This window comes from Oryzias latipes, chromosome 15 (genome assembly GCF_002234675.1).
Source record: "Oryzias latipes chromosome 15, ASM223467v1".
Taxonomy (NCBI): domain Eukaryota; kingdom Metazoa; phylum Chordata; class Actinopteri; order Beloniformes; family Adrianichthyidae; genus Oryzias; species Oryzias latipes.
The window spans coordinates 1744620-1768293 of NC_019873.2; the positions used below are offsets into that span (position 1 = coordinate 1744620).

A 23674-nucleotide genomic window follows, 5' to 3' on the forward strand; every position below is an offset into this window, starting at 1 on the left:
TTCAACCCATGGAATAAAAGCTGAAAGTCTGCACTTCAATGGCATCTGAGTAGTTTTATTTAAAATTCACTGTGGTAATGTACAGAAACTAAATTAGAAAGAATGTGTCTCTGTCCAAAGATTTATGGTCCTGAATGTACACGAGTACACCGTGTCAGAAAACCTTTAATGTCCTTTCAGAATCAAAGTTTTCTGTGAAATATTAAACTACAAAATAAATATATAAATAAAAGCTGGGCCACTGATTGCAAACAAGATTTGTTGATTTGCACACACAAAAAAGTGATTTTCCAAACACATGAATTCAACCTCATGTTGCAAAGATGAGAACACTTCAGTCATGGTCTTAGGAGAAAAGCCAAACTTAAGACTACAAAATTCTAATGAACTGCCGTTAAACCACAGTTGAGTCCATTGATTCTATTCATAGTGTCCAGCACACAGGTGACTAAAAAAGGGTATTTGTTAACAAAGACAAGCCCCTCCCACTTCATGCTGCCAGCAATGGGTCCCCATGGAAGAGAAATGTCACAAAATCTGAGAAAGCAAATCATTTATTTGCACAAAAAAGGTGAGGACTACAAGAAGATCAGCAAAACTTTACATATTAGTCAAAATACTAAAGCAAAAGTGATCCAAAGATTTAAGAAAGACGGAAGTAAAACCATCTAACAGAGATGTCCAGGCCGTCCACGGAAGCTAACATCTGGACAGGAGCGTCTTCTGATGAGAAGGGTTGAAGAAAATGGCCGTGCAGGTTCCCTGCAGTTAGCTAAAGCAGCAGAACACCCAACTGTCTCCCATAACTCAATACAGCGCACACTGCAGAGGAACGACATGTGTGGTTATCGTCCACAAAGGAAGCCTCTCCTGAAGCCCATGCACAAAGAGCACGCCTACAATCTGCTAGGGCCCATGTTGATGAAGATGAAGACTACTGGGACTCAATACTCTGGAGTGATGAGACAAAGATCACCGTTTGTGGACCTAATGGTTCTGAAACTGGATGGTGTTGCAAAGGTGAGGATTTCAAAGAAAAATGGACAGTGCCTACAATGAAACATGGTGGTGGGAGTGTCCTAATGTGGGGCTGCATGAGTGCTGCTGGTGTGGGGGAGCTGTACTTCATTGATGGTAGCATGAACTCAACAATGTGCTGCTCTATACTGAAGCAGAAGATGCTGCCGTCACTTCATTTATCCAAAAGCCACTTCTAAAGCTGCTGCTGCATTTCTGAAGAACAGGGTGAAGGTGACTGAACAGCCAAGCAGGTCTCCTGATCTGAACCCAATCCAACACCTGTGGGGGATTCTGGAGAACAAGTGGACCATCACTCTCTGTCCAGGCTCTCAAAGAGGTTCTTCTTGAAGAATGGACAAAGACAGATGTTGCCACAAGATCAAAACTTGTTCATTCCATGCCTAGAAGACTTGGTGCTGTGCTTAAAGAAATACTAGATGTGGTCGTTTTTGATTTCATTTTTGCTTCAGCCAACTGAAGTAAAACTGGAGATGATGTGATCCAAGTTAGATCATTAACCTTTGTTTCATGTATGGTGCTAAAGTGTTCAATAAACCTCAACTTTGTGGAAAGTTTGGAAATGTTTCTTTTGTTGATTGAGCTTCTGGTTTATTAGTACTTTCTAAAGGGGGTGTACTCATTTATGCTGACAACTGTAGCTTCATACTTCTCAAAGTAAAGCTGTTTTCTGCCACATGTGCACTCTCACATGATGAAGTCTGTCAAAACATATTGAAAATGAGTCTTCAGGAACTCAAAGACTCTGAGCTCTAATCAAAAGGTCAGAAAGGGGGTAAGGTCAGAACATTTTGGGGCTTCTGAGTCCACATGTTTCTGATGGTCCTACACAAGAGTCACGCTTGTGGTGCCTTGTGGCTTCAGAAACCTTCTACCCAACAACTAAATTAACCACCAGAACAACCCAAGACTAGATTATTTAATGGAACTACAAGTAGAACAAAAACAGAATCATGAAGGCCTCTGATGGTGGAAGAGGGTCCAGCGCTGCTGAGTGATCCGTGGTCACAGCAGCTTCATTCAAGCTCCACCAGCAGGTCCCCCTCGCCCACCGTCTCCCCAGGCTTACAGTGGACACTCTTCACCTGCAAGGACGAACAAACCACACAACCGCTTCAGAACAGTGACGTCAGGAAAACCTCCCAGCATCGTCGTGCAGCAGAGGCCGCAGCGCCGACACGGCCTCACGGTGCGAGACGTGAACACGGACCGAACTGAACCCACCAGCTGGATCTCATGGGTCTGCCAAAAACTCTCACCTTTGCTTGTTTGACTGCAGTCAGGCTGTTCTGCATCTTCATGGCCTCAATCACACAAATCTCCTGACCTTCTGCAACCTGCAGCCAACGCAGAGCAGAAGCTTGATGTGAGAATGACAACAGAGTTAGTAACTAAAGAAAAACATCAGTTTATAAACTCAAAGAAAGCAGGAAAACAGAGCAGCCTGGAAATGCACGTCTGTGCATGAGTACATGTGCACACGGACAAAACCCTGTCAGCCTGGAAAGAATCAGCAGTTATGAAAACTAAGACTGGGCTCAGAAGAAAAGTTCTTCAAAGATGTGCATGTTGCCGTGGCTTCTTCTCGTCTCCAGTCTAACCCTTCATTCTGAAACAGAAAGAACTGCAGAATGGATGGTTTGTGACGGATGTCCTTCTAAGACACATGAGCCATATGAAGGATGCAGAGACGGAAACATCTGGAAGAGAAGAGCTGGCTGCTGGGATGCATTACCGTGTCTCCGGGGTGCACAGACACAGCCACCACCGTGCCCGGCATCGGAGAGCGCAGGATGCTGCTGGTGTCTTCTGGGAGCTTCTCTGGCATGTAGGAGTTTAGCTTAGAGGCCAACTTGGACAAAACCCGAACCTTAAACTGGGAGGGCAGAGAGGAATGTTCACCCTGACAACAGAGCCACAGCAGATGCTTCCTGAAGGCGGTTTCTTACCAGGGTTCCCATGAACTGCAGAGCGATCGTTCCTGAAGCCTCTCTGGACAGACACTGGAAGCAGGTAGGACTCTGTGATTGGTCAGTTTGAAGACGCTGGATTCACTTTGACTGGAGCGTACCTGAAGCATCCTCTGTGAACCGTTGATGGTGAGCGGCAGCAGGGGGGAGGCCAAGTTCCACTCTCCAATGACTTCTACTCTTCCTCCGTCCACCTCCACCTGCAGACAAACGGGGCACCGGCGATGACGTTCTCTGCTTCCAAAGCGAGCGCCCACAGATGCTCCTCCTTCCTCTCTGATCGCAGAAGAACCCACTTCACAGTGACGGTAAAGCCAGAAGAGCTGCTCTCTGCTAGGACCTACATGTGGGGCAGCTTCTGCAGCTCAGACGATTGGTGTATGCAGCGCCCCAAGCTTCTCATCAAACAACAAACTCAGTAGCTTAGTTATAAGGACAACAGTAATGGAAATGAACCCCTGATCAGAAGAAAGATGACGTCATGTAAACACGCCGTTCAGAATCCTCTGCCCCCATCAGACTCATTCATATTTCTGTCCGATGGAGATAGGTGGGTTATGCCGATTGTTGATCCGATCATGGTGCATATAAACAGTTTATTCTGGTCACTACTGCTCTGGTTTACGTCATGCGTAGACGGTGTTTCGCTCCAGAAAAGCTTTGGAGCTCAAACAGGACCGACCGGCTGCTCTGTGCAAGTAAACTGTGTCTCTGAGCAGAGCAGCAGTGTGTGTGTTTGTGTGTGTGTGTGTGAGGGGGGGGGGGGGGGGGGGGGACCCATGTAAGCACGATCTGCTGGACTCAGGAGAACCGGGTCTCCAAGCAGAGGAGCGGCTCTTGGACGGTGTGTACTGTTTTAAGAGGGTTCTGCTGAGGTTCTGTCAGGTGAAGTGACAGGTAATGTCCCCTCCCTCGTGGAACCCCAAGTCTCATCATTTGTGGATTTGCAGCTGAGATCTGCAGATGTGATGAGACCAGCATGAACCTCCACGTCAAACAAGAAATGCTCACAGTATAGATGCTCCCTGATTTGGTGATGTGGACATCGTAGTGTCTCTCCCCCAGCTCCAAAGACAGGTCCCAGCTGCTGTGTCCCGCCACCGAGGAGGACACCCTGAAAACAGAGTAGAGCCATTTGAAAACGGCAGGGGCGTCCGGTTTCAATGTCAAGTCAACGAACAGACGCAATCTGAGGGCCTGCGCCGTGATTTGAGCGTTGGACGCGGCCCGTTGGTCAGGCAGCAGTGGGATTTGAGCCGTGGTGCTGTCTGGGCATCTAGAGTTTAAAAATCTGAATTTGGGCTCAGATTTGGGCGCATGACGTGTTCAGCGAGTGGAGTCCAAATCCAACATGGGGAGAATCTGATCCTTCACTACCAGAACTTTAGAATATGTTTTTACATTTGCATAGAGACAATAATAAAAACATCATCTAATTTTATTCTTCTTGTTATTTTTTCTTCCCCTTGGACCAATGCGGAGCAGCAAACTGTCAAACTGGGTCCCAGAGAAACAGAAGTAGCACTGAAGTGTCCGTCATTCAGCTGCAGCAGACGGTGAAGCTCATCGTAGCGGAGACTCTCTGATGATGTCATGAACCCAGAGACGGAGACAGGATCTCTGAGGCTTTTGTTCTTTAAAGTAAATAAACCTGATGTTTAAACATCATCCGTGTCTCCCATGCGTTGTACATTAAATAAACACAGACACTGCTCCATATAGCGATCAGGCTAAAATCATGTGGCGGTAGCTCCTCCCACACGCGTCCAGGGGATCAAGTTTAGGAACACATATCAATGATCGATCAACAATCAACATCAATAATTAAATTTGTTCAGTGTGAACTCAGCTTTACAGCTTCCAGGTCGTACTTTTATTTAGGTTTTAAAGACAGACTTCAGTAAAAATGGTGTTTTGGTGTTTTTCATGTTTGTGTGGCATTTTTCTCATTAAAGGTGGGACATTCAGATTAATATTGCATTTCTGAGTATTTCTTTATTCAAAATTGTTGTGAATGAGAAGCAGACGAAAAAAGCCGTTTAAAAACATTTGTAGTTGTTACAGAAAAACCACAATCAGCTACAAGCTCCCTGCTCTGCTCCATTCTGATCATCCTCTGTCAGATCTATGTACGTCTTTGTTTTCCTGGTTTGAGCTGGAATCTGGATCTAAACTGTCCGAATAGATAGATCTGATGTTGATGGACGGGTTGTTGCACCACTAATGTTAGATTGGGGCTGTGAGGGGCTGTAAGCTAGCAGGGGACAGTGTAAACTAAGGGAGGATGGGACTTACTCTGCAAAAATAGCCCCGCCCACAACTCTGAGGTGAATTTTCTAATGAACTCCTGCTGCTCTGCAGAAACTATGTCCTAGAAAATGACATCATTATTTTTGTATTTTGGCTAAAACTAGCATAATCAGAATTAGAAGACCACTAGGAAAGCTTTGAAAATGGATCAGAAGATGATCAGAGTGGGACTCAAATACTGGATTACCTGCAGGAACATCAGAGAGCACAAAGACTTCAGGACTCCCTCATGAACCACGGTACAAGTCCAGAAAGAGTAGGTGCTGCAGACGGAAAGCCTCACCTAAGGTTTCCCAGGATGCTTTGCGAGCGCAGCTGAGCAGCAATGTGGAGTGCTGCAGCTGATGCCAGGAGCTCTCGCCGCTGCTCCGCTTCCAGCTGGTGACCCTTGAAGCCCTCAGGATAAACCTCGGGTAGGAAGTTGGTGCTGATGTCACCGGAGATGAACAAAGGGTGGGTGATGATTTCCCGCAGCAGAGGAATGTTGTGGGTCACTCCTGAAGAAGATCACAGTTCCTCATAGAAGAACAACAGCTCCTGTCTCCATGAAGGTCTGCCGCTCACCCCTGATCACGTATCTGTCCAGGGACTCCTCCATCCGGGCCAGGGCCTCTGCTCGTGTCGCTCCAAAGGTCACCAGCTGTAGACACAGCGGAGGAGTCACTGCTGAAGACGCCTGAGGAGCTCCAACCCTCAACTCAGCCAGCTCTCACCTTTGAAATCATGGGGTCGTAGTAGATGCTGATGTCACTTCCTTCTTCAATGCCGCTGTCCACGCGGACCTGACAGAAAAACCACCTGATCAAGACCACCACACACACACAGTCATGCACGCACACACACACACTCACGTTGCTGAGGTCGAGCGGCTCCTGGTATTGCGACAGGCGTCCGATCGATGGAAGACCAAAGGACTTGAAGGGGTCCTGAAAAGATGTCAAACTCAATCAGAGATGCTCCTACAGCAAAACTCAAGACACCATTAAGGTCCAGACAGGATGAAGAACATGGAGCAGAAACTGAGACAAAGGAAAAAGGAGGAGGAAGACATCAAGCAGGTGATGAAGAAGGACATTCAGAAAAGAACAGAGTGGAGAAATGAAACGTCATCAAAGAGCACACAGATGAAGAATCAGACCGGGCTTAAGAGGCTGAAGGGCTTTGGCGGTCCTCGTCTGCTCGTTCCTGTCAGAACCTAAGAGCTCTGGATTTCCTGGAAGCTTCAGCAGCCTCACTGACCTCTGCATAGACTCTGCTCTCGATGGCCCAGCCGTTTATGGGAATGTCCTCCTGTTTGTGCTGCAGCCGATAACCTTTAGCGACCCGGATCATCTGCTCCACCAGGTCCAGGCCGGTGATGCACTCAGTGATGGGGTGCTCCACCTGGGTCCAAGTGGGATTATACTTTCTAAAAACAAATTGCTCTCAATCGCCTACGAAGCCTCCAAGCAGCTGCAAACCTGCAGTCGCGTGTTCATCTCCAGAAAATAGAAGTTCTTCTGAGCATCCACCAGGAACTCCACAGTTCCAGCAGAGGAGTACTGTACAGCTTTGGCCAGCTGCACGGCCTGCTCGCCCATCGCCCGCCGCGTGGTCGGGTCCAGAAACGTGCTGCAGAGACGAACAGAGCGAGAGCTGCAGCTCGGGGATCCAGATCAAAAACACATCTGGAGAACCATGTGTCCGTGGTAACAGGAGGGAGCAGCATTCTGGGGGGGGGCTCATCTCCAATGTTAGCGGCGTTCTAACAGAGCCATTCTGACCCTGAAAGATTTTTTCAAAGGTTTGCAAGGGTTTCAGAAATCCCAAACCTTAGTCACGGAAACATGGAAGGATTGTTCTTCAGCATCTTTGCAAAAGTTCAGATGTTGTTTGTTTTGGGGGGCGAAATGCAGACGCGCTGCCAAAGCCAGCTCTAGGATGATGTCATGAAATGGGCGGCGCCCGAAAGGAGCGAAAGGTGGAGCCTCAGAGATCGAGTCGACTTACTTCTAGATAGGAAAATTTGCAGTAAAAGAACTCATATTTCATTTAAAATACTAATTCTTTTGTTTGCCAAAGGTACTATATTATCATATCCATGGATATAGTTTACCTTGAAAGGCTTAACATGAACATGATGTAGGTCTTATAATGTGTTTCTGTTGTGCAAGTAGGGGTTTCTCTCTGTCCTGTTTCATGTCTGGTTGGTGACCTGTTGTACTGATTAGCCCCACAATATGATGAGCAGCAGAAGCCGGTTCTGTTTGGTATCAGGATTTTGTTTGCTAGAACCAGTTCTCACTGAACAGCGGGCCTGTCTCCTGTAGCAGTTTTAGCTGCAAGCATGAACCAGGGAAAGGGCTCATGATATCAGAGCAGAGCTGGAACATTCTCCCAACTCGCTGCCGCACAGGAACCAACCTGGGTGCTTCCTCCACCACCTTCTGGTTCCTCCTCTGGATGGAGCACTCCCGCTCATTAAGCCACAGGGCGTTCCCATGTTTGTCAGCCAGAACCTGCAGCAGAGGAGAACCGAGCAGCAGTCAAGGTGAGTGTTCTGACCTTCAGCATGTTCTAATCTATAGGAAACACGTATGTGCTCCACGCTTCTGAGGACAAGGTCTGCTCAAACCAACTGTTGTGTTTTAAAGGAGAGAGGCGGCACTCTTCATGCCTAACATGAGCAGAAACGAAGGGATGGAAGTGTGGACAGTGGAGGCAGACGCCTCCTACAGACGTTTAGGAAGCAAATGGGTTAGAAATCAGTCACACCTCTCAGTATGGCTGCATTGCTGTGATAGCCAGCATCAGAACTCTTCATCGTCTCAGACCAGGGGTCGTCTAAGTGCGGCCCGGGGGGCCTATGGCGGCCCGCGGAAAGATTTTCGGTGGCCCGCAATTAATCCTAATTGATGGTTATTAAACCAGTTGCAGACTGCTAGGAAAAATACTGTTTCGTAGTTTCTGGCAACATCTGCAGGAAAAAAGGTAATTTTATTCTTGGGTGTCAACAGAACAGTGTATTAATTTGACCACAAGAGGGCAACAACATTTTCTACATCATGGCCTCTGCAGAGAAAGGAAGGACCGTGACCACGGCAGTAGAAATGGAATCAGAGAAGGATTCAGAGAGTCAGAGCAGGTTCCTTTGAGGAAAAACGAGAAGAAAAGGCGCTTTCAAGCTAGGTGGACAAATGCTGACTTTGTCGTCCCTCATGGATAAAGTCATGTGTCTGATTTACAAGCAGGTAAATGCAATGCTCAAAGAATTCAATTTAAATCATCACCATGTTACAAATCATAAAAACTATGACAAATTTACCTTCAAAGAGCGCAACAATAAGCTCCAACAACTACAACGAGGCTGTGCTGCACAGCAGATAATGTTTACTAAAATGGCTAAATCCAGTGAAGCTGTGACAGAAGCTAGTAGCTACGTTGTGGCTTTGGAAATGGCCCGGTGTAGTTAGTCCTTCAGTCACAGGGAGTTTGTAAAAAGAATGTATGCTGAAAGTAGCTGACATTGTTTGTCCAGAGCAAAAGAAAGTCTGTCAAATGATACAAATACTAGACGAGTAGAAGATCTGTACAGCAACCTCTGACCACAACTGGGAAAACATCTGTAGGGCCTGGTTAACTGTACAAATGACACTTGGTCATTAAAGTTGTTAAAACGTTTATTGTTTTCACCAAAATTGGCCCCCAGTCTAATGTGGAGTTCCTAATTTGGCCCTCTGCCACAAAAACTTTGAGAACCCCTGATTTAGACCATCAGAAGAAAAAACCTGGAGAAAGTTCCAGTAGCTATGAGCCACATCTGCTGCATTATCTCTAAATCTAGTGAATGGTTAGTCCATAGTCCTGGTTCCTCAGCTCATTCTCAGGTTCTTCAGGCTGGGGAGAACCGGGTGTGAACAGCGTGTACCTGGATCTCGATGTGCCGAGGCCTGTCGATGTACTTCTCAATCAGCAGCCGGTCGTCTCCAAAGCTGGATGCTGCCTCCTGGGACGAGAAGCGGAAACCTTCCCTGAGAAGAACAGAAGCACCATCACTGCTCCAGTTTCCACCCGGGTTACATTTATGACCCATCGCGGTGTGCACACGGTCACCCACACGGTCACCCACACTGTCACCCACACGGTCACCCACACGGTCACCCACACTGTCACCCACACGGTCATCCACACGCCTACCCACACGGTTACACACCGTGGGTGACCGGTTACCCACACGGTCACCCACACAGTCACCCACACGGTCACCCACACGGTCACCCACACGGTCACCCACACGGTCACCCACACGGTCATCCGCACGCCTACCCACACGGTTACACACCGTGGGTGACCGGTTACCCACACGGTCACCCACACGGTCACCCACACGGTCACCCACACGGTCATCCACACGCCTACCCACACGGTTACACACCGTGGGTGACCGGTTACCCACACGGTCACCCACACGGTCACCCACACGGTCACCCACACGGTCACCCACACGGTCATCCACACGCCTACCCACACGGTTACACACCGTGGGTGACCGGTTACCCACACGGTCACCCACCTTAGAAAAGTGCTCCTGGCACTTCAGTAAGTTTTGGATCAGACCTTTTCATGTCAGACAGTCATGATGCCAAATGAACGTTGATGCAAAGTTGTTGTTGTAGTAGAGCCTGTATTTGACTCAGGTAGCCATTTTCCTCTGGTGTCATGTAACTTCTTAGGTAAATGGAATTACTTAAGTGACGCTTCACTACCTTCTTCAAAGGCCCAAAGTGCTTTCCAGTTAGCACCATTCACACACACATTCACACACTGATGGCGCCTCAGCTGTTGAACACTGGCACCAACCTAAAACCACCAGGAGCAATGTTTAACACATGGGTGGGCAAGGCGGGAACCAAACCTGCAAACCTCCAATCGAGGGTTGACCGCTCTAGCTCTGAGATCTCAAGTGTGAGCAGCTGTTAAACTTGCTGTGTCTCACATTGTTGGGGGTGTTTGAGCTTTTTGTGCTCAAACTAAAAGCCTCTCACTGCACCAATCTGGTCCACATGGAACAACGATGCAAAAGAGCCATCTTACCCCCAAGACGAGTAGACTGGGGACACGGGTCCCTGGAACCAGGTTCTGTGGTCAAGACCCAGATAAGCTGATCTGGTTCTGATGGTGTCAGGTATTTTTGGAACCAGAGGAGGAGAGGCTGCACAAGTACGGAGAAAGCCAATCCCTCCTGTGGTGAACTTGGCCGGTATTCAGCCTAATAAGGACCCAAGCGGACCTCCAAGACCTCCTCTGGCTTGCTGAGGAAACCCGGGGTAAAGCCTTTGCTAGAGGGAAGAGCGAGTGGACCTTCCTCTAGACTCACATACCTGGTCTCCTCGTCATTCCAGGCTATCCTCATGCCTTTACCCCCTCCCCCCGCAGAGGCTTTGATCATCACCGGGTAACCTGGAACAGATAGGACCAGGTTAAGCTGCTGTGGAACGGTAAAGATTAGGAATCTGACTAACTTTGCAGTTTCTCTGGAACAGCACTGTTCTCTCTAAACATCTTTGCTTTTCCCTCTTGATGTTTCTCCATCATCTGCCGCCTCCAGGTCAATTATTCTGATCCCGAGGTCCCTTCTGCGGTCAGGTCCGTCCCCTGAAGAGCTTACTCTCAAGGAGGGCTGACTCTGGACCTCAGAACTCATCCAGTTCTACAAAAGACTAAAACCGGGAGCACTAACCCCTTTGATTCATGAGGATCACAAAATGATCAGAAAGCTGGACACTGTTCTCTCTGCTCTGCAGGTCCTGAAAGAGGCTGAAGTGACAAGCTTCCTGGCAGACACATCAGGTTCCGGTCTTTCTGTCCAGGACCTGATGACTGAAATTTGTCTTAAAACAGAGTAGAAGAAGACTTTAAAGCAGAGGAAGAGTAAACACGAGGCTCCGCCCCATCTGCTGCTGCTGAAAATCCTCAGATCCATGTTTTGACAGCAGCGGCGTGCACGATTGTTACGGCTGTGGCTGTATCTGATTTTGTTTGTACTGTGTTTTGTGTATTTTATTCTATTTGTCTCGAGGGGCGCGCGTCCTAAGTGGACGGGCACGTGTCTTGCGGGCGCCCGTCCTGAATAAAAGGGGGCGCGTCTTGAGCATCACACATCCTGAGTTTGTGTGGCGTGTCTTGAGGGGCGTGGGTCTAGAGTTTGTGTGTTGCGTCTTGTTTGGCGCGTCTAGAGTTTGTGTGGTGCATCATAAGTTTGTGGGGTCTTGAATTTGTGTGGTGCGCTCTGTGAAAGCTATTACGTTGTGTATGTGCTCCACCTGGGATGAATGCTTCTTTAGGAAAGTAGTTTTATCTTGGCCGTATTTAGTTTTGTTTGTTCTGTGTATTTTTTTTTTTTCTATCAGAGTGGGACTTTGTTGTTTTTGTGGATCTTTGTGTGTCTGATTGTCTCAGGTGGTGCGCTGGAAAGGGTGTGGCCTCCATTTGGACCCAAGCTGATGGAGGCCGCCTAAAAGCACCGTTTGGACCTCCAGTATGTGAGAAGGGAGCTTGACTGCAGCCGGTCTCCACTGCAGCTTGGTGCTCTTCTCCATTTTTGTTTTGTAGTTCTCCACCTGTTTAGTTGTGGTGTAGGTTCTGTGGTACTTTATAGTTTGTTTTGTACTTTGTGGTTTTGTGTCCACTCTGTTTATTTTTCTGGTTTATAGTTATGTTAAGTGAAGCTGTAGGGGTGAACTGCCATTTTCTTCAGTACTTGTTTTCTCCTGTTTTTGTTACTCCAGGGAGGTTAGAGTTTGTCTTTGTTTTCTCTTTTCTTTCATTTACAGGTAAGATTCCATATTTCAGGTAGGGGAGGGGGGGTTGTTTGTTGTTTTGGCCTGGGTTCACCCTGAAGCCTTTTTGCTTCACTTTTAGTTAATGTTGGTTGTTGTTTATTTATTTTTAAATAAATATTTGTATGGAGATATTCTTTTTGGTGTTTTTGTTAGTCAATTTGGTGGCCAAGACATTACTTTCATGTTCTGCCCCCCTAGATACCCCTAGACACCAAAAAAAGGGGGGGGGGGTAACAACAATGAACTCACCGATCTGCTGGGCGATCTTCACAGCATCTTCTGCAGACTGACACAGATGCACATCATGGTTAGGCAGTAAATCACACCAGTATAACTGCCCCATCTACCCCCTCACTAGTATAAATGCCCCATCTACCCCCTCACTAGTATAAATGCCCCATCTACCCCCTCACCAGTATAACTGCCCCATCTACCCCCTCACTAGTATAAATGCCCCATCTACCCCCTCACTAGTATAAATGCCCCATCTACCCCCTCACCAGTATAACTGCCCCATCTACCCCCTCACTAGTATAACTGCCCCATCTACCCCCTCACTAGTATAAATGCCCCATCTACCCCCTCACTAGTATAAATGCCCCATCTACCCCCTCACCAGTATAAATGCCCCATCTACCCCCTCACCAGTATAAATGCCCCATCTACCCCTCACCATTATAACTGCCCCATCTACCCCCTCACCAGTATAAATGCCCCATCTACCCCCTCACCAGTATAAATGCCCCATCTACCCCCTCACCAGTATAACTGCCCCATCTACCCCCTCACCAGTATAACTGCCCCATCTACCCCCTCACCAGTATAAATACCCCATCTACCCCCTCACTAGTATAAATGCCCCATCTACCCCCTCACCAGTATAACTGCCCCATCTACCCCCTCACCAGTATAACTGCCCCATCTACCCCCTCACTAGTATAAATGCCCCATCTACCCCCTCACTAGTATAAATGCCCCATCTACCCCCTCACCAGTATAACTGCCCCATCTACCCCCTCACTAGTATAAATGCCCCATCTACCCCCTCACTAGTATAAATGCCCCATCTACCCCCTCACCAGTATAACTGCCCCATCTACCCCCTCACTAGTATAACTGCCCCATCTACCCCCTCACTAGTATAAATGCCCCATCTACCCCCTCACCAGTATAACTGCCCCATCTACCCCCTCACCAGTATAAATGCCCCATCTACCCCCTCACCAGTATAACTGCCCCATCTACCCCCTCACCAGTATAAATGCCCCATCTACCCCCTCACCAGTATAACTGCCCCATCTACCCCCTCACCAGTATAAATGCCCCATCTACCCCCTCACCAGTATAAATGCCCCATCTACCCCCTCACTAGTATAAATGCCCCATCTACCCCCTCACTAGTATAAATGCCCCATCTACCCCCTCACCAGTATAAATGCCCCATCTACCCCCTCACCAGTATAACTGCCCCATCTACCCCCTCACCAGTATAACTGCCCCATCTACCCCCTCACTAGTATAAATGCCCCATCTACCCCCTCACCAGTATAACTGCCCCATCTACCCCCTCACCAGTATAACTGCCCCATCTACCCCCTCACCAGTATAAATGCCCCATCTACCCCCTCACCAGTATAACTGCCCCATCTACCCCTCACCAGTATAACTGCCCCATCTACCCCCTCACCAGTATAAATACCCCATCTACCCCCTCACTAGTATAAATGCCCCATCTACCCCCTCACCAGTATAAATGCCCCATCTACCCCCTCACCAGTATAACTGCCCCATCTACCCCCTCACCAGTATAAATGCCCCATCTACCCCCTCACCAGTATAACTGCCCCATCTACCCCCTCACCAGTATAAATGCCCCATCTACCCCCTCACCAGTATAACTGCCCCATCTACCCCCTCACCAGTATAAATGCCCCATCTACCCCCTCACTAGTATAAATGCCCCATCTACCCCCTCACCAGTATAACTGCCCCATCTACCCCCTCACCAGTATAAATGCCCCATCTACCCCCTCACCAGTATAACTGCCCCATCTACCCCCTCACTAGTATAAATGCCCCATCTACCCCCTCACTAGTATAAATGCCCCATCTACCCCCTCACTAGTATAATATAAATGCCCCATCTACCCCCTCACCAGTATAAATGCCCCATCTACCCCCTCACCAGTATAACTGCCCCATCTACCCCCTCACCAGTATAAATGCCCCATCTACCCCCTCACCAGTATAAATGCCCCATCTACCCCCTCACCAGTATAACTGCCCCATCTACCCCCTCACCAGTATAAATGCCCCATCTACCCCCTCACCAGTATAACTGCCCCATCTACCCCCTCACCAGTATAAATGCCCCATCTACCCCCTCACCAGTATAAACGCCCCCATCTACCCCCCTCACCAGTATAACTGCCCCATCTACCCCCTCACCAGTATAAATGCCCCATCTACCCCCTCACCAGTATAACTGCCCCATCTACCCCCTCACCAGTATAAATGCCCCATCTACCCCCTCACCAGTATAACTGCCCCCATTCTACCCCCTCACCAGTATAAATGCCCCATCTACCCCCTCACCAGTATAAATGCCCCATCTACCCCCTCACCAGTATAACTGCCCCATCTACCCCCTCACCAGTATAAATGCCCCATCTACCCCCTCACCAGTATAAATGCCCCATCTACCCCCTCACCAGTATAAATGCCCCATCTACCCCCTCACCAGTATAAATGCCCCATCTACCCCCTCACCAGTATAAATGCCCCATCTACCCCCTCACCAGTATAAATGCCCCATCTACCCCCTCACCAGTATAAATGCCCCATCTACCCCCTCACCAGTATAAATGCCCCATCTACCCCCTCACCAGTATAACTGCCCCATCTACCCCCTCACAGTATAAATGCCCCATCTACCCCCTCACCAGTATAAATGCCCCCCCCCCCCCCCATCTACCCCCTCACCAGTATAAATGCCCCATCTACCCCCTCACCAGTATAAATGCCCCATCTACCCCCTCACCAGTATAAATGCCCCATCTACCCCCTCACCAGTATAAATGCCCCATCTACCCCCTCACCAGTATAAATGCCCCATCTACCCCCTCACCAGTATAACTGCCCCATCTACCCCCTCACCAGTATAAATGCCCCATCTACCCCCTCACCAGTATAACTGCCCCATCTACCCCCTCACCAGTATAAATGCCCCATCTACCCCCTCACCAGTATAACTGCCCCATCTACCCCCTCACCAGTATAATGCCCCCATCTACCCCCCCCATATGCCCCATCTACCCCCTCACCAGTATAAATGCCCCATCTACCCCCTCACCAGTATAAATGCCCCATCTACCCCCTCACTAGTATAAATGCCCCATCTACCCCCTCACCAGTATAAATGCCCCATCTACCCCCTCACCAGTATAACTGCCCCATCTACCCCCTCACCAGTATAACTGCCCCATCTACCCCCTCACTAGTATAAATGCCCCATCTACCCCCTCACCAGTATAAATGCCCCATCTACCCCCTCACCAGTATAACTGCCCCATCTACCCCCTCACTAGTATAAATGCCCCATCTACCCCCTCACTAGTATAAATGCCCCATCTACCCCCTCACCAGTATAAATGCCCCATCTACCCCCTCACCAGTATAACTGCCCATCTACCCCCTCACTAGTATAAATGCCCCATCTACCCCCTCACCAGTATAAATGCCCCCCCCATATAAATCCCATCTACCCCCTCACCAGTATAAATGCCCCATCTACCCCCTCACTAGTATAAATGCCCCATCTACCCCTCACCAGTATAACTGCCCCATCTACCCCCTCACCAGTATAAATGCCCCATCTACCCCCTCACCAGTATAACTGCCCCATCTACCCCCTCACCAGTATAAATGCCCCATCTACCCCCTCACCAGTATAACTGCCCCATCTACCCCCTCACCAGTATAAATGCCCCATCTACCCCCTCACCAGTATAACTGCCCCATCTACCCCCTCACCAGTATAAATGCCCCATCTACCCCCTCACCAGTATAACTGCCCCATCTACCCCCTCACCAGTATAAATGCCCCATCTACCCCCTCACCAGTATAAATGCCCCATCTACCCCCTCACCAGTATAAATGCCCCATCTACCCCCTCACCAGTATAACTGCCCCATCTACCCCCTCACCAGTATAAATGCCCCATCTACCCCCCAGTAAATGCCCCATCTACCCCCTCACCAGTATAAATGCCCCATCTACCCCCTCACCAGTATAACTGCCCCATCTACCCCCTCACCAGTATAAATGCCCCATCTACCCCCTCACCAGTATAACTGCCCCATCTACCCCCTCACCAGTATAAATGCCCCATCTACCCCCTCACCAGTATAACTGCCCATCTACCCCCTCACCAGTATAAATGCCCCATCTACCCCCTCACCAGTATAACTGCCCCATCTACCCCCTCACCAGTATAAATGCCCCATCTACCCCCTCACCAGTATAAATGCCCCATCTACCCCCTCACCAGTATAACTGCCCCATCTACCCCCTCACCAGTATAAATGCCCCATCTACCCCCTCACCAGTATAACTGCCCCATCTACCCCTCACCAGTATAAATGCCCCATCTACCCCCATATAATGCCCATCTACCCCTCACAGTATAAATGCCCCCATCTACCCCCTCACCAGTATAAATGCCCCATCTACCCCCTCACCAGTATAACTGCCCCATCTACCCCCTCACCAGTATAAATGCCCCATCTACCCCCTCACCAGTATAAATGCCCCATCTACCCCCTCACCAGTATAAATGCCCCATCTACCCCTCACTAGTATAAATGCCCCATCTACCCCCTCACCAGTATAAATGCCCCATCTACCCCCTCACCAGTATAAATGCCCCATCTACCCCCTCACCAGTATAAATGCCCATCTACCCCCTCACAGTATAAATGCCCCATCTACCCCCTCACCAGTATAAATGCCCCATCTACCCCCTCACCAGTATAAACTGCCCCATCTACCCCCTCACTAGTATAAATGCCCCATCTACCCCCTCACCAGTATAACTGCCCCATCTACCCCCTCACCAGTATAAATGCCCCATCTACCCCCTCACCAGTATAACCCCATCACCCCTCCCATTGCCCCATCTACCCCCTCACCAGTATAAATGCCCCATCTACCCCCTCACCAGTATAAACTGCCCCATCTACCCCTCACCAGTATAAATGCCCCCATCTACCCCCTCACCAGTATAACTGCCCCATCTACCCCCTCACCAGTATAAATGCCCCATCTACCCCCTCACCAGTATAACTGCCCCATCTACCCCCTCACCAGTATAAATGCCCCATCTACCCCCTCACCAGTATAACTGCCCCATCTACCCCCTCACCAGTATAAATGCCCCATCTACCCCCTCACCAGTATAACTGCCCATCTACCCCCTCACCAGTATAAATGCCCCATCTACCCCTCACCCCCTCACACAGTATAAATGCCCCATCTACCCCCTCACCAGTATAATGCCCCATCTACCCCTCACCAGTATAATGCCCCATCTACCCCCTCACCAGTATAATGCCCCATCTACCCCCTCACTAGTATAAATGCCCCATCTACCCCCTCACCAGTATAACTGCCCCATCTACCCCCTCACTAGTATAAATGCCCCATCTACCCCCTCACCAGTATAAATGCCCCATCTACCCCCTCACCAGTATAACTGCCCCATCTACCCCCTCACCAGTATAACTGCCCCATCTACCCCCTCACTAGTATAAATGCCCCATCTACCCCCTCACCAGTATAAATGCCCCATCTACCCCCTCACCAGTATAACTGCCCCATCTACCCCCTCACTAGTATAAATGCCCCATCTACCCCCTCACTAGTATAAATGCCCCATCTACCCCCTCACCAGTATAAATGCCCCATCTACCCCCTCACCAGTATAACTGCCCCATCTACCCCCTCACTAGTATAAATGCCCCATCTACCCCCTCACCAGTATAAATGCCCCATCTACCCCCTCACCAGTATAAATGCCCCATCTACCCCCTCACCAGTATAAATGCCCCATCTACCCCCTCACCAGTATAACTGCCCCATCTACCCCCTCACCAGTATAAATGCCCCATCTACCCCCTCACCAGTATAACTGCCCCATCTACCCCCTCACCAGTATAAATGCCCCATCTACCCCCTCACCAGTATAACTGCCCCATCTACCCCCTCACCAGTATAAATGCCCCATCTACCCCCTCACCAGTATAACTGCCCCATCTACCCCCTCACCAGTATAAATGCCCCATCTACCCCCTCACCAGTATAACTGCCCCATCTACCCCCTCACCAGTATAAATGCCCCATCTACCCCCTCACCAGTATAAATGCCCCATCTACCCCCTCACCAGTATAAATGCCCCATCTACCCCCTCACCAGTATAACTGCCCCATCTACCCCCTCACCAGTATAAATGCCCCATCTACCCCCTCACCAGTATAATGCCCCATCTACCCCCTCACCAGTATAAATGCCCCATCTACCCCCTCACCAGTATAACTGCCCCATCTACCCCCTCACCAGTATAAATGCCCCATCTACCCCCTCACCAGTATAACTGCCCCATCTACCCCCTCACCAGTATAATGCCCCATCACCCCCCCCATATAATGCCCCATCTACCCCCTCACCAGTATAACTGCCCCATCTACCCCCTCACTAGTATAAATGCCCCATCTACCCCCTCACCAGTATAACTGCCCCATCTACCCCCTCACCAGTATAACTGCCCCATCTACCCCCTCACCAGTATAACTGCCCCATCTACCCCCTCACTAGTATAAATGCCCCATCTACCCCCTCACCAGTATAAATGCCCCATCTACCCCCTCACCAGTATAAATGCCCCATCTACACCCTCACCAGTATAACTGCCCCATCTACCCCCTCACTGACTGAGTGAACCTTAACCCACATGTGGAAGATGCTAAACACAACATCAGTCAGAATAATGTGCCAGGAAATGTTAACCTTTTGAGTCACCGGATGCCTGACGTCAACAGGCTTATTTTGCCGTTTGTGGAGATTGGCCTTCTCATTGGCTGAGAACAATACCTTGACAACTCCATCAAATCCTGGGATGGTGTTGACCTTAGCGGCCTTAGCGATCAGTTTGCTCTGGATTTTATCCCCCATGGCCTGGATTGCATGGGTGTCTGGGCCAATGAAGGTCACGTCCTCCGCGGCCTGAAGACAGACGGATAAAACGACAAAACGTCAGATTCAAGATGAAGAAGAAGAGTAGCCTCACCTCAGCTCAGACCTGTGGTTCTGAATAAGGGTGTCAGTTTCTGACTCACCAACCGCTTTGCAAACTCTTTGTTTTCAGACAGGAAGCCGTAACCTGGATGAACCTTGGGGGAGGAGCAGAAACGTCTTCAGCTGCAGGGCTGCCACAGGACGTTTACCTCAGTCAGCATGAAGCACCTACAGCCTGAGCTCCAGTCCTCCTGACGGCATTCAGGATGGCATCCATGTTCAGGTAGCTCAGACTGGTGGGGGCGGGGCCAACGCAGACTGCTTCATCCGCCATCTTTACATGCACCTACATGAGAGTGCAGAACGAGTCAGGGTGGACATGAGGGAAATCCACTGAAGGGGAAATTCAACATCACATCTGCAAGAGGAGGAACTACTGGTTAAGCTCCGCCCACACCCAACGTCAAATGTCACTTGCTGGTTCCTGAATTCAGACCCAGTAATCACAGGAGCCACAGTGGTCAGACTGTGGTACAGACCATGACATGAGAACTGGACTGAGTGACCCCTCCCCCTTGGCGTTCCAAACAGGAAGTACCTGCTGGTCTCAACAAGCCAAAATAGACTTAAGAGAAATAAACAGCAATTTGTCATTCTATTGTCAGAAGAACCACTCCTGATACCTTTAAAGATGTTCTTGATAATCCTCATTCTTTTAGGATATTTCTTCAAGTTATAAACTGACCAATCAGAAGTCTCAATAGTAGGTGGAACCTGCCAGGGCCCAGGTCCAGTGTTGGAAATGTTTGGTTGACAGATTTGGTTGGGGGCAGAAGAAAGTCACTTCCATGGGTGACGTCACACTCAGTCCAGTTCTCGTAAACAGTCAATGCTGGACCCACACGGGCCTCCACCCAGAACCGAGTGAGTCTACGCTGTCCGGAAACGCTGCACACCAAGCAAAGGAGACTCACGGCGTTGGAGTCCACGTCGCTGTGAACCGCTATGGTCTGGATGCCCATCCTCTTACAGGTCTTGATCACCTGCAGAGGAGCACAGAGGAGGTCCTAAGAACAGAGACCGTTTGGGAACCGAACCTCACACAAGATTCATCTGCAAACCAGAGTCCTAAAGATGAGCATCTGTGAGAAGAAACCTCCTGTGAAGCTCCAGAAGGTTCTCCTGCTTCCTCCAAGCCGTAGGTTTCTGCACGCAGGCCGTGCAATGGGGGGAGGTCTTATCCCCAACTTTCCTTCACCTCTGTGTTAGGTGAGGGGCTTGTGGCCCCCTTCATGGGTTCCCCTCTATATGCTTAGCGCCCACCCACCCCCCTCTTTATTGACGGGGGGCTGTTTTGCCTCCATTTCATCCAGCTTTCTTTCCATCCCAGTTCTCACATGTAAATTAAGAAATCCACCCTGTGGAATCTAGAGACGCTGGATCAAGACGTTTACTGTAAAGACGTCAGGCTCCTCCTACTGTCCTGGGGAGGAGCTAAACGGCCAGCTTACGCCGCCACTTCCTGTTTTTGTCATGAAACGCTCTGCAGAGGATGGACATGGCCGGGTTCATCTGAGAAAAGCTTTTTTTCTGCAGTCAGGGTCACTTAAAAGTAATCAGAGTACTGTAACTGAGACAGTTTTGTTGAATGCTACTGAACTGTCAGACAGGAAGCCCCACCCCTCTCAGCTCTCATGAGTGGGGGGTCTTCTTCAGGAAGAGTGAGTGACAGGTCTCACCCTGCAGGCGATCTCTCCTCTGTTGGCGATGAGGAGCTTCTGGAAGGTCTGTGGAGGACAGGACACATCAGCAGACACCGACCCCCCCTGCAGGCAACCGTCAGCTGAGGAGGACCCCTACCTCCTCCTGCTCCTCCTCGGGTCTGCAGCTGGAGGAGTACTGAGCCCGACTCCTCAGCGTGCAGCATCTGGACCGGCATGTGGGGTTCTGCAGACAGATGAGGACATGAGTCTCCTCTGACAGCTTCAGGTGACGCCGGGCTTCATGGAGGATTCACATCATCGTTCAGTTTGGTTCTAATCCAGATCGGAGAAAACTTTTCCAACACCAGCCAGGAGCAGCTGAAGAACCAGCAGAACCGTCCGGGTCTGCACTGTAGAACCTCTCTGCAGACCTTCATCTCTTCTGAGGAGCTCCTCCCCTCAGAACCGGTGACAGCTCAGGCCCCGCCCCCGCTGGACGTCATTATTGGTCCTCGGACCAGAACCGAACCTGAACCGTTCTTCATAAAGTCGAAATGCTGCCAGTTTAGTGCTTTTCGTGACGCCCGGAATGCGCGCTCTCGCGCTCCGGATTGGCGGAGCAGGTTCGGGTCGTGTACTTTACCTGTGCACGCGCCCGACTCACCTTGACTGTAAACAGGAGTCTGTCCAGCAGCCGTGGGGACCCGCGTGACGCCATAACCTCCAACTGCTGCTTCTTCGGTGCTTTTTCAGACCGCACGATGCAGCACCGCCCTCTGTCGGAGGCCGCCGTACCTGCAGTCTGCCACTCCCAGAGGGCTGTGCGTGTTGAGGAGTGACGGAGAGGCTAAAACAGGGGTGTCAGACTCATTTTGGTTCGGGGGCCACATTCAACCCGTCTGATCTCAACTGGGCCGGACCAGTAGCGTAAAGGCAAAATAAAGCTTTATTCTTGTTTTTTTACCCAACTGGAAAACATGCCTCAACCAACATGGTAGCCTAATCATTTCTTATTACACATTCATTCACAGAGGCCAATGAATCTTAAATAAAATTAATTTCACTTTAAAACATATTGGTTTGTTCAATTTTATACAGACTGAATATTTTAAATCTGAAACTGAAGAGGGGCTACAGGAAAAAATGAAACATCTTCCTAAAATGTAAACGTCCAAACGATGACAAAATTACACTAAATTAAACTTGCAAACATTTGTGAATATAAGAGTTTGGAGTTAACCTCCTTTTTCTCCTAAAACGTCACCAGACCGTCAATATCAGGATTCAAATCCTGTGCAGAAACACATTTACTGTCATTCAAGTGTGCAAAACACAATGAAATGTCCATTATTATTATTATTCATTATTATAAGAATCTTTTCCTGGTTTCTGCCTGAATTTTGTGGCAACACCTGCCTTCTTCCTGACCTTTGATGGAGCGCCATCAGTGACCAAAACTACTTCATGTGACCACTTCACTGCAACATCGTCCAGCACAGTAACTAGAGAGCTGACTATGTCATCAGTTGTTGTTGTGTCCATCAACTCCAGAAACTCCACTGTGACGTCTCTTCATCACCTCTAATAAATATGCACACAGCTGTACATATCTGGTGCTTTCATCAATAGTGACTGAAAATACAATAAATGACTGGATTCCTTCATATGGCTGCCCATGTTTCCTCAGAGATGTTGGATCTGATCGTAATTCTTGACAGACTCATGTTTAAGGTCGACTGCTTTTTGGGAACAAGACTTCTGCAGCCTTCAGCATTTTTCAATAAGTTCACCATCAGAAAATGGTTTGGATGTTTGCTCCAACTTGTCTATAATAAGATGGCTAGCTTTCACTGCTCCATCACTGACGTCACGGATGCAGTAAATCAAGATGGTTATTTATCGGTCCAGCTAATAGTTGTTAAACCATTAACATGCTTAAATTTTTCTCATTTAACCAAAGAAACAGAACAGTGAAATGCTCGTGCCACTGAGGAAAAGATTTTTCCAGTTTGGAAGTCCACAGAGGGATTCACACATTTTTATTTAGGAAAAGAATCATTTCAGCAGTTTTCACACTAGGGTGAAACGATTAATTTGAACATCCATTCCATTCATATCACAACTTGTGGTCAACGATTCATAGTTGATATTGGTTCATTTTGGACGATCTGATTCTCTGACCGGAGATCAATCGAGGATATATTTAGACAAACATTCAACCTGTGGGACTCAGAGACACAGGGAGGCAAATAAGTATTTGAACAGTCTATCAGCTACAATCCTGACCCTCAAGGATCTGTTAGTCTGCCTTTAAATAGTCCACCTCCACTCCACTTATTATTCAGTCCCGTCCTGGTTTGTCTCCATAACCAGAACATGCAAAGCAGGAAAAGACTCCCACAATCTAAAACCTCTGTTTGAACTGTCTCACCCATCTGTTTCTCTAAAGAGTTGCCCTTTGTTCAATTCATTTTATTTTACACATTTATGTTGCCATGATAGTGTAAATATACCAAAACAAAATTCCTTGTAAAAACCCA

At 48.9% G+C, this 23674-nt stretch overlaps 1 protein-coding gene across 1 annotated transcript; it reads right to left on the minus strand.

The window, feature by feature from the left end:
• Window positions 1–1942: 1942 nt before the first annotated feature.
• Window positions 1943–21926, minus strand: pcca (propionyl-CoA carboxylase alpha subunit). The gene is made up of 23 exons (XM_023963147.1): window positions 21799–21926; window positions 21292–21378; window positions 21171–21218; window positions 20406–20474; window positions 19664–19777; window positions 19533–19586; window positions 19288–19419; window positions 12389–12425; window positions 10679–10757; window positions 9226–9328; window positions 7722–7816; window positions 6779–6929; window positions 6558–6701; window positions 6170–6244; window positions 6032–6100; window positions 5883–5958; window positions 5602–5815; window positions 4020–4122; window positions 3110–3208; window positions 2988–3041; window positions 2774–2914; window positions 2298–2375; window positions 1943–2123 (listed from the first exon to the last, which is right to left on the minus strand). Exons 1-23 carry the CDS (start codon window positions 21850–21852, stop codon window positions 2055–2057), a joined length of 2145 nt encoding a protein of 714 aa, XP_023818915.1. The 5' UTR covers window positions 21853–21926; the 3' UTR covers window positions 1943–2054.
• Between the last annotated feature and the right edge of the window lie 1748 nt (window positions 21927–23674).

Bases quoted from the DNA above. Each gene is read 5' to 3' on its own strand.
- pcca (XM_023963147.1), bottom strand. From the start codon at position 21,852: ATGGCGTCACGCGGGTCCCCACGGCTGCTGGACAGACTCCTGTTTACA. The intron at 7,817-9,225 runs GTACACGCTGTT...CCTCTGCTGCAG, and splicing joins CTCGGCACATCGAGATCCAG to GTTCTGGCTGACAAACATGG. The intron at 3,042-3,109 runs GTACGCTCCAGT...ACCTGCTTCCAG, and splicing joins GTTCACAGAGGATGCTTCAG to TGTCTGTCCAGAGAGGCTTC.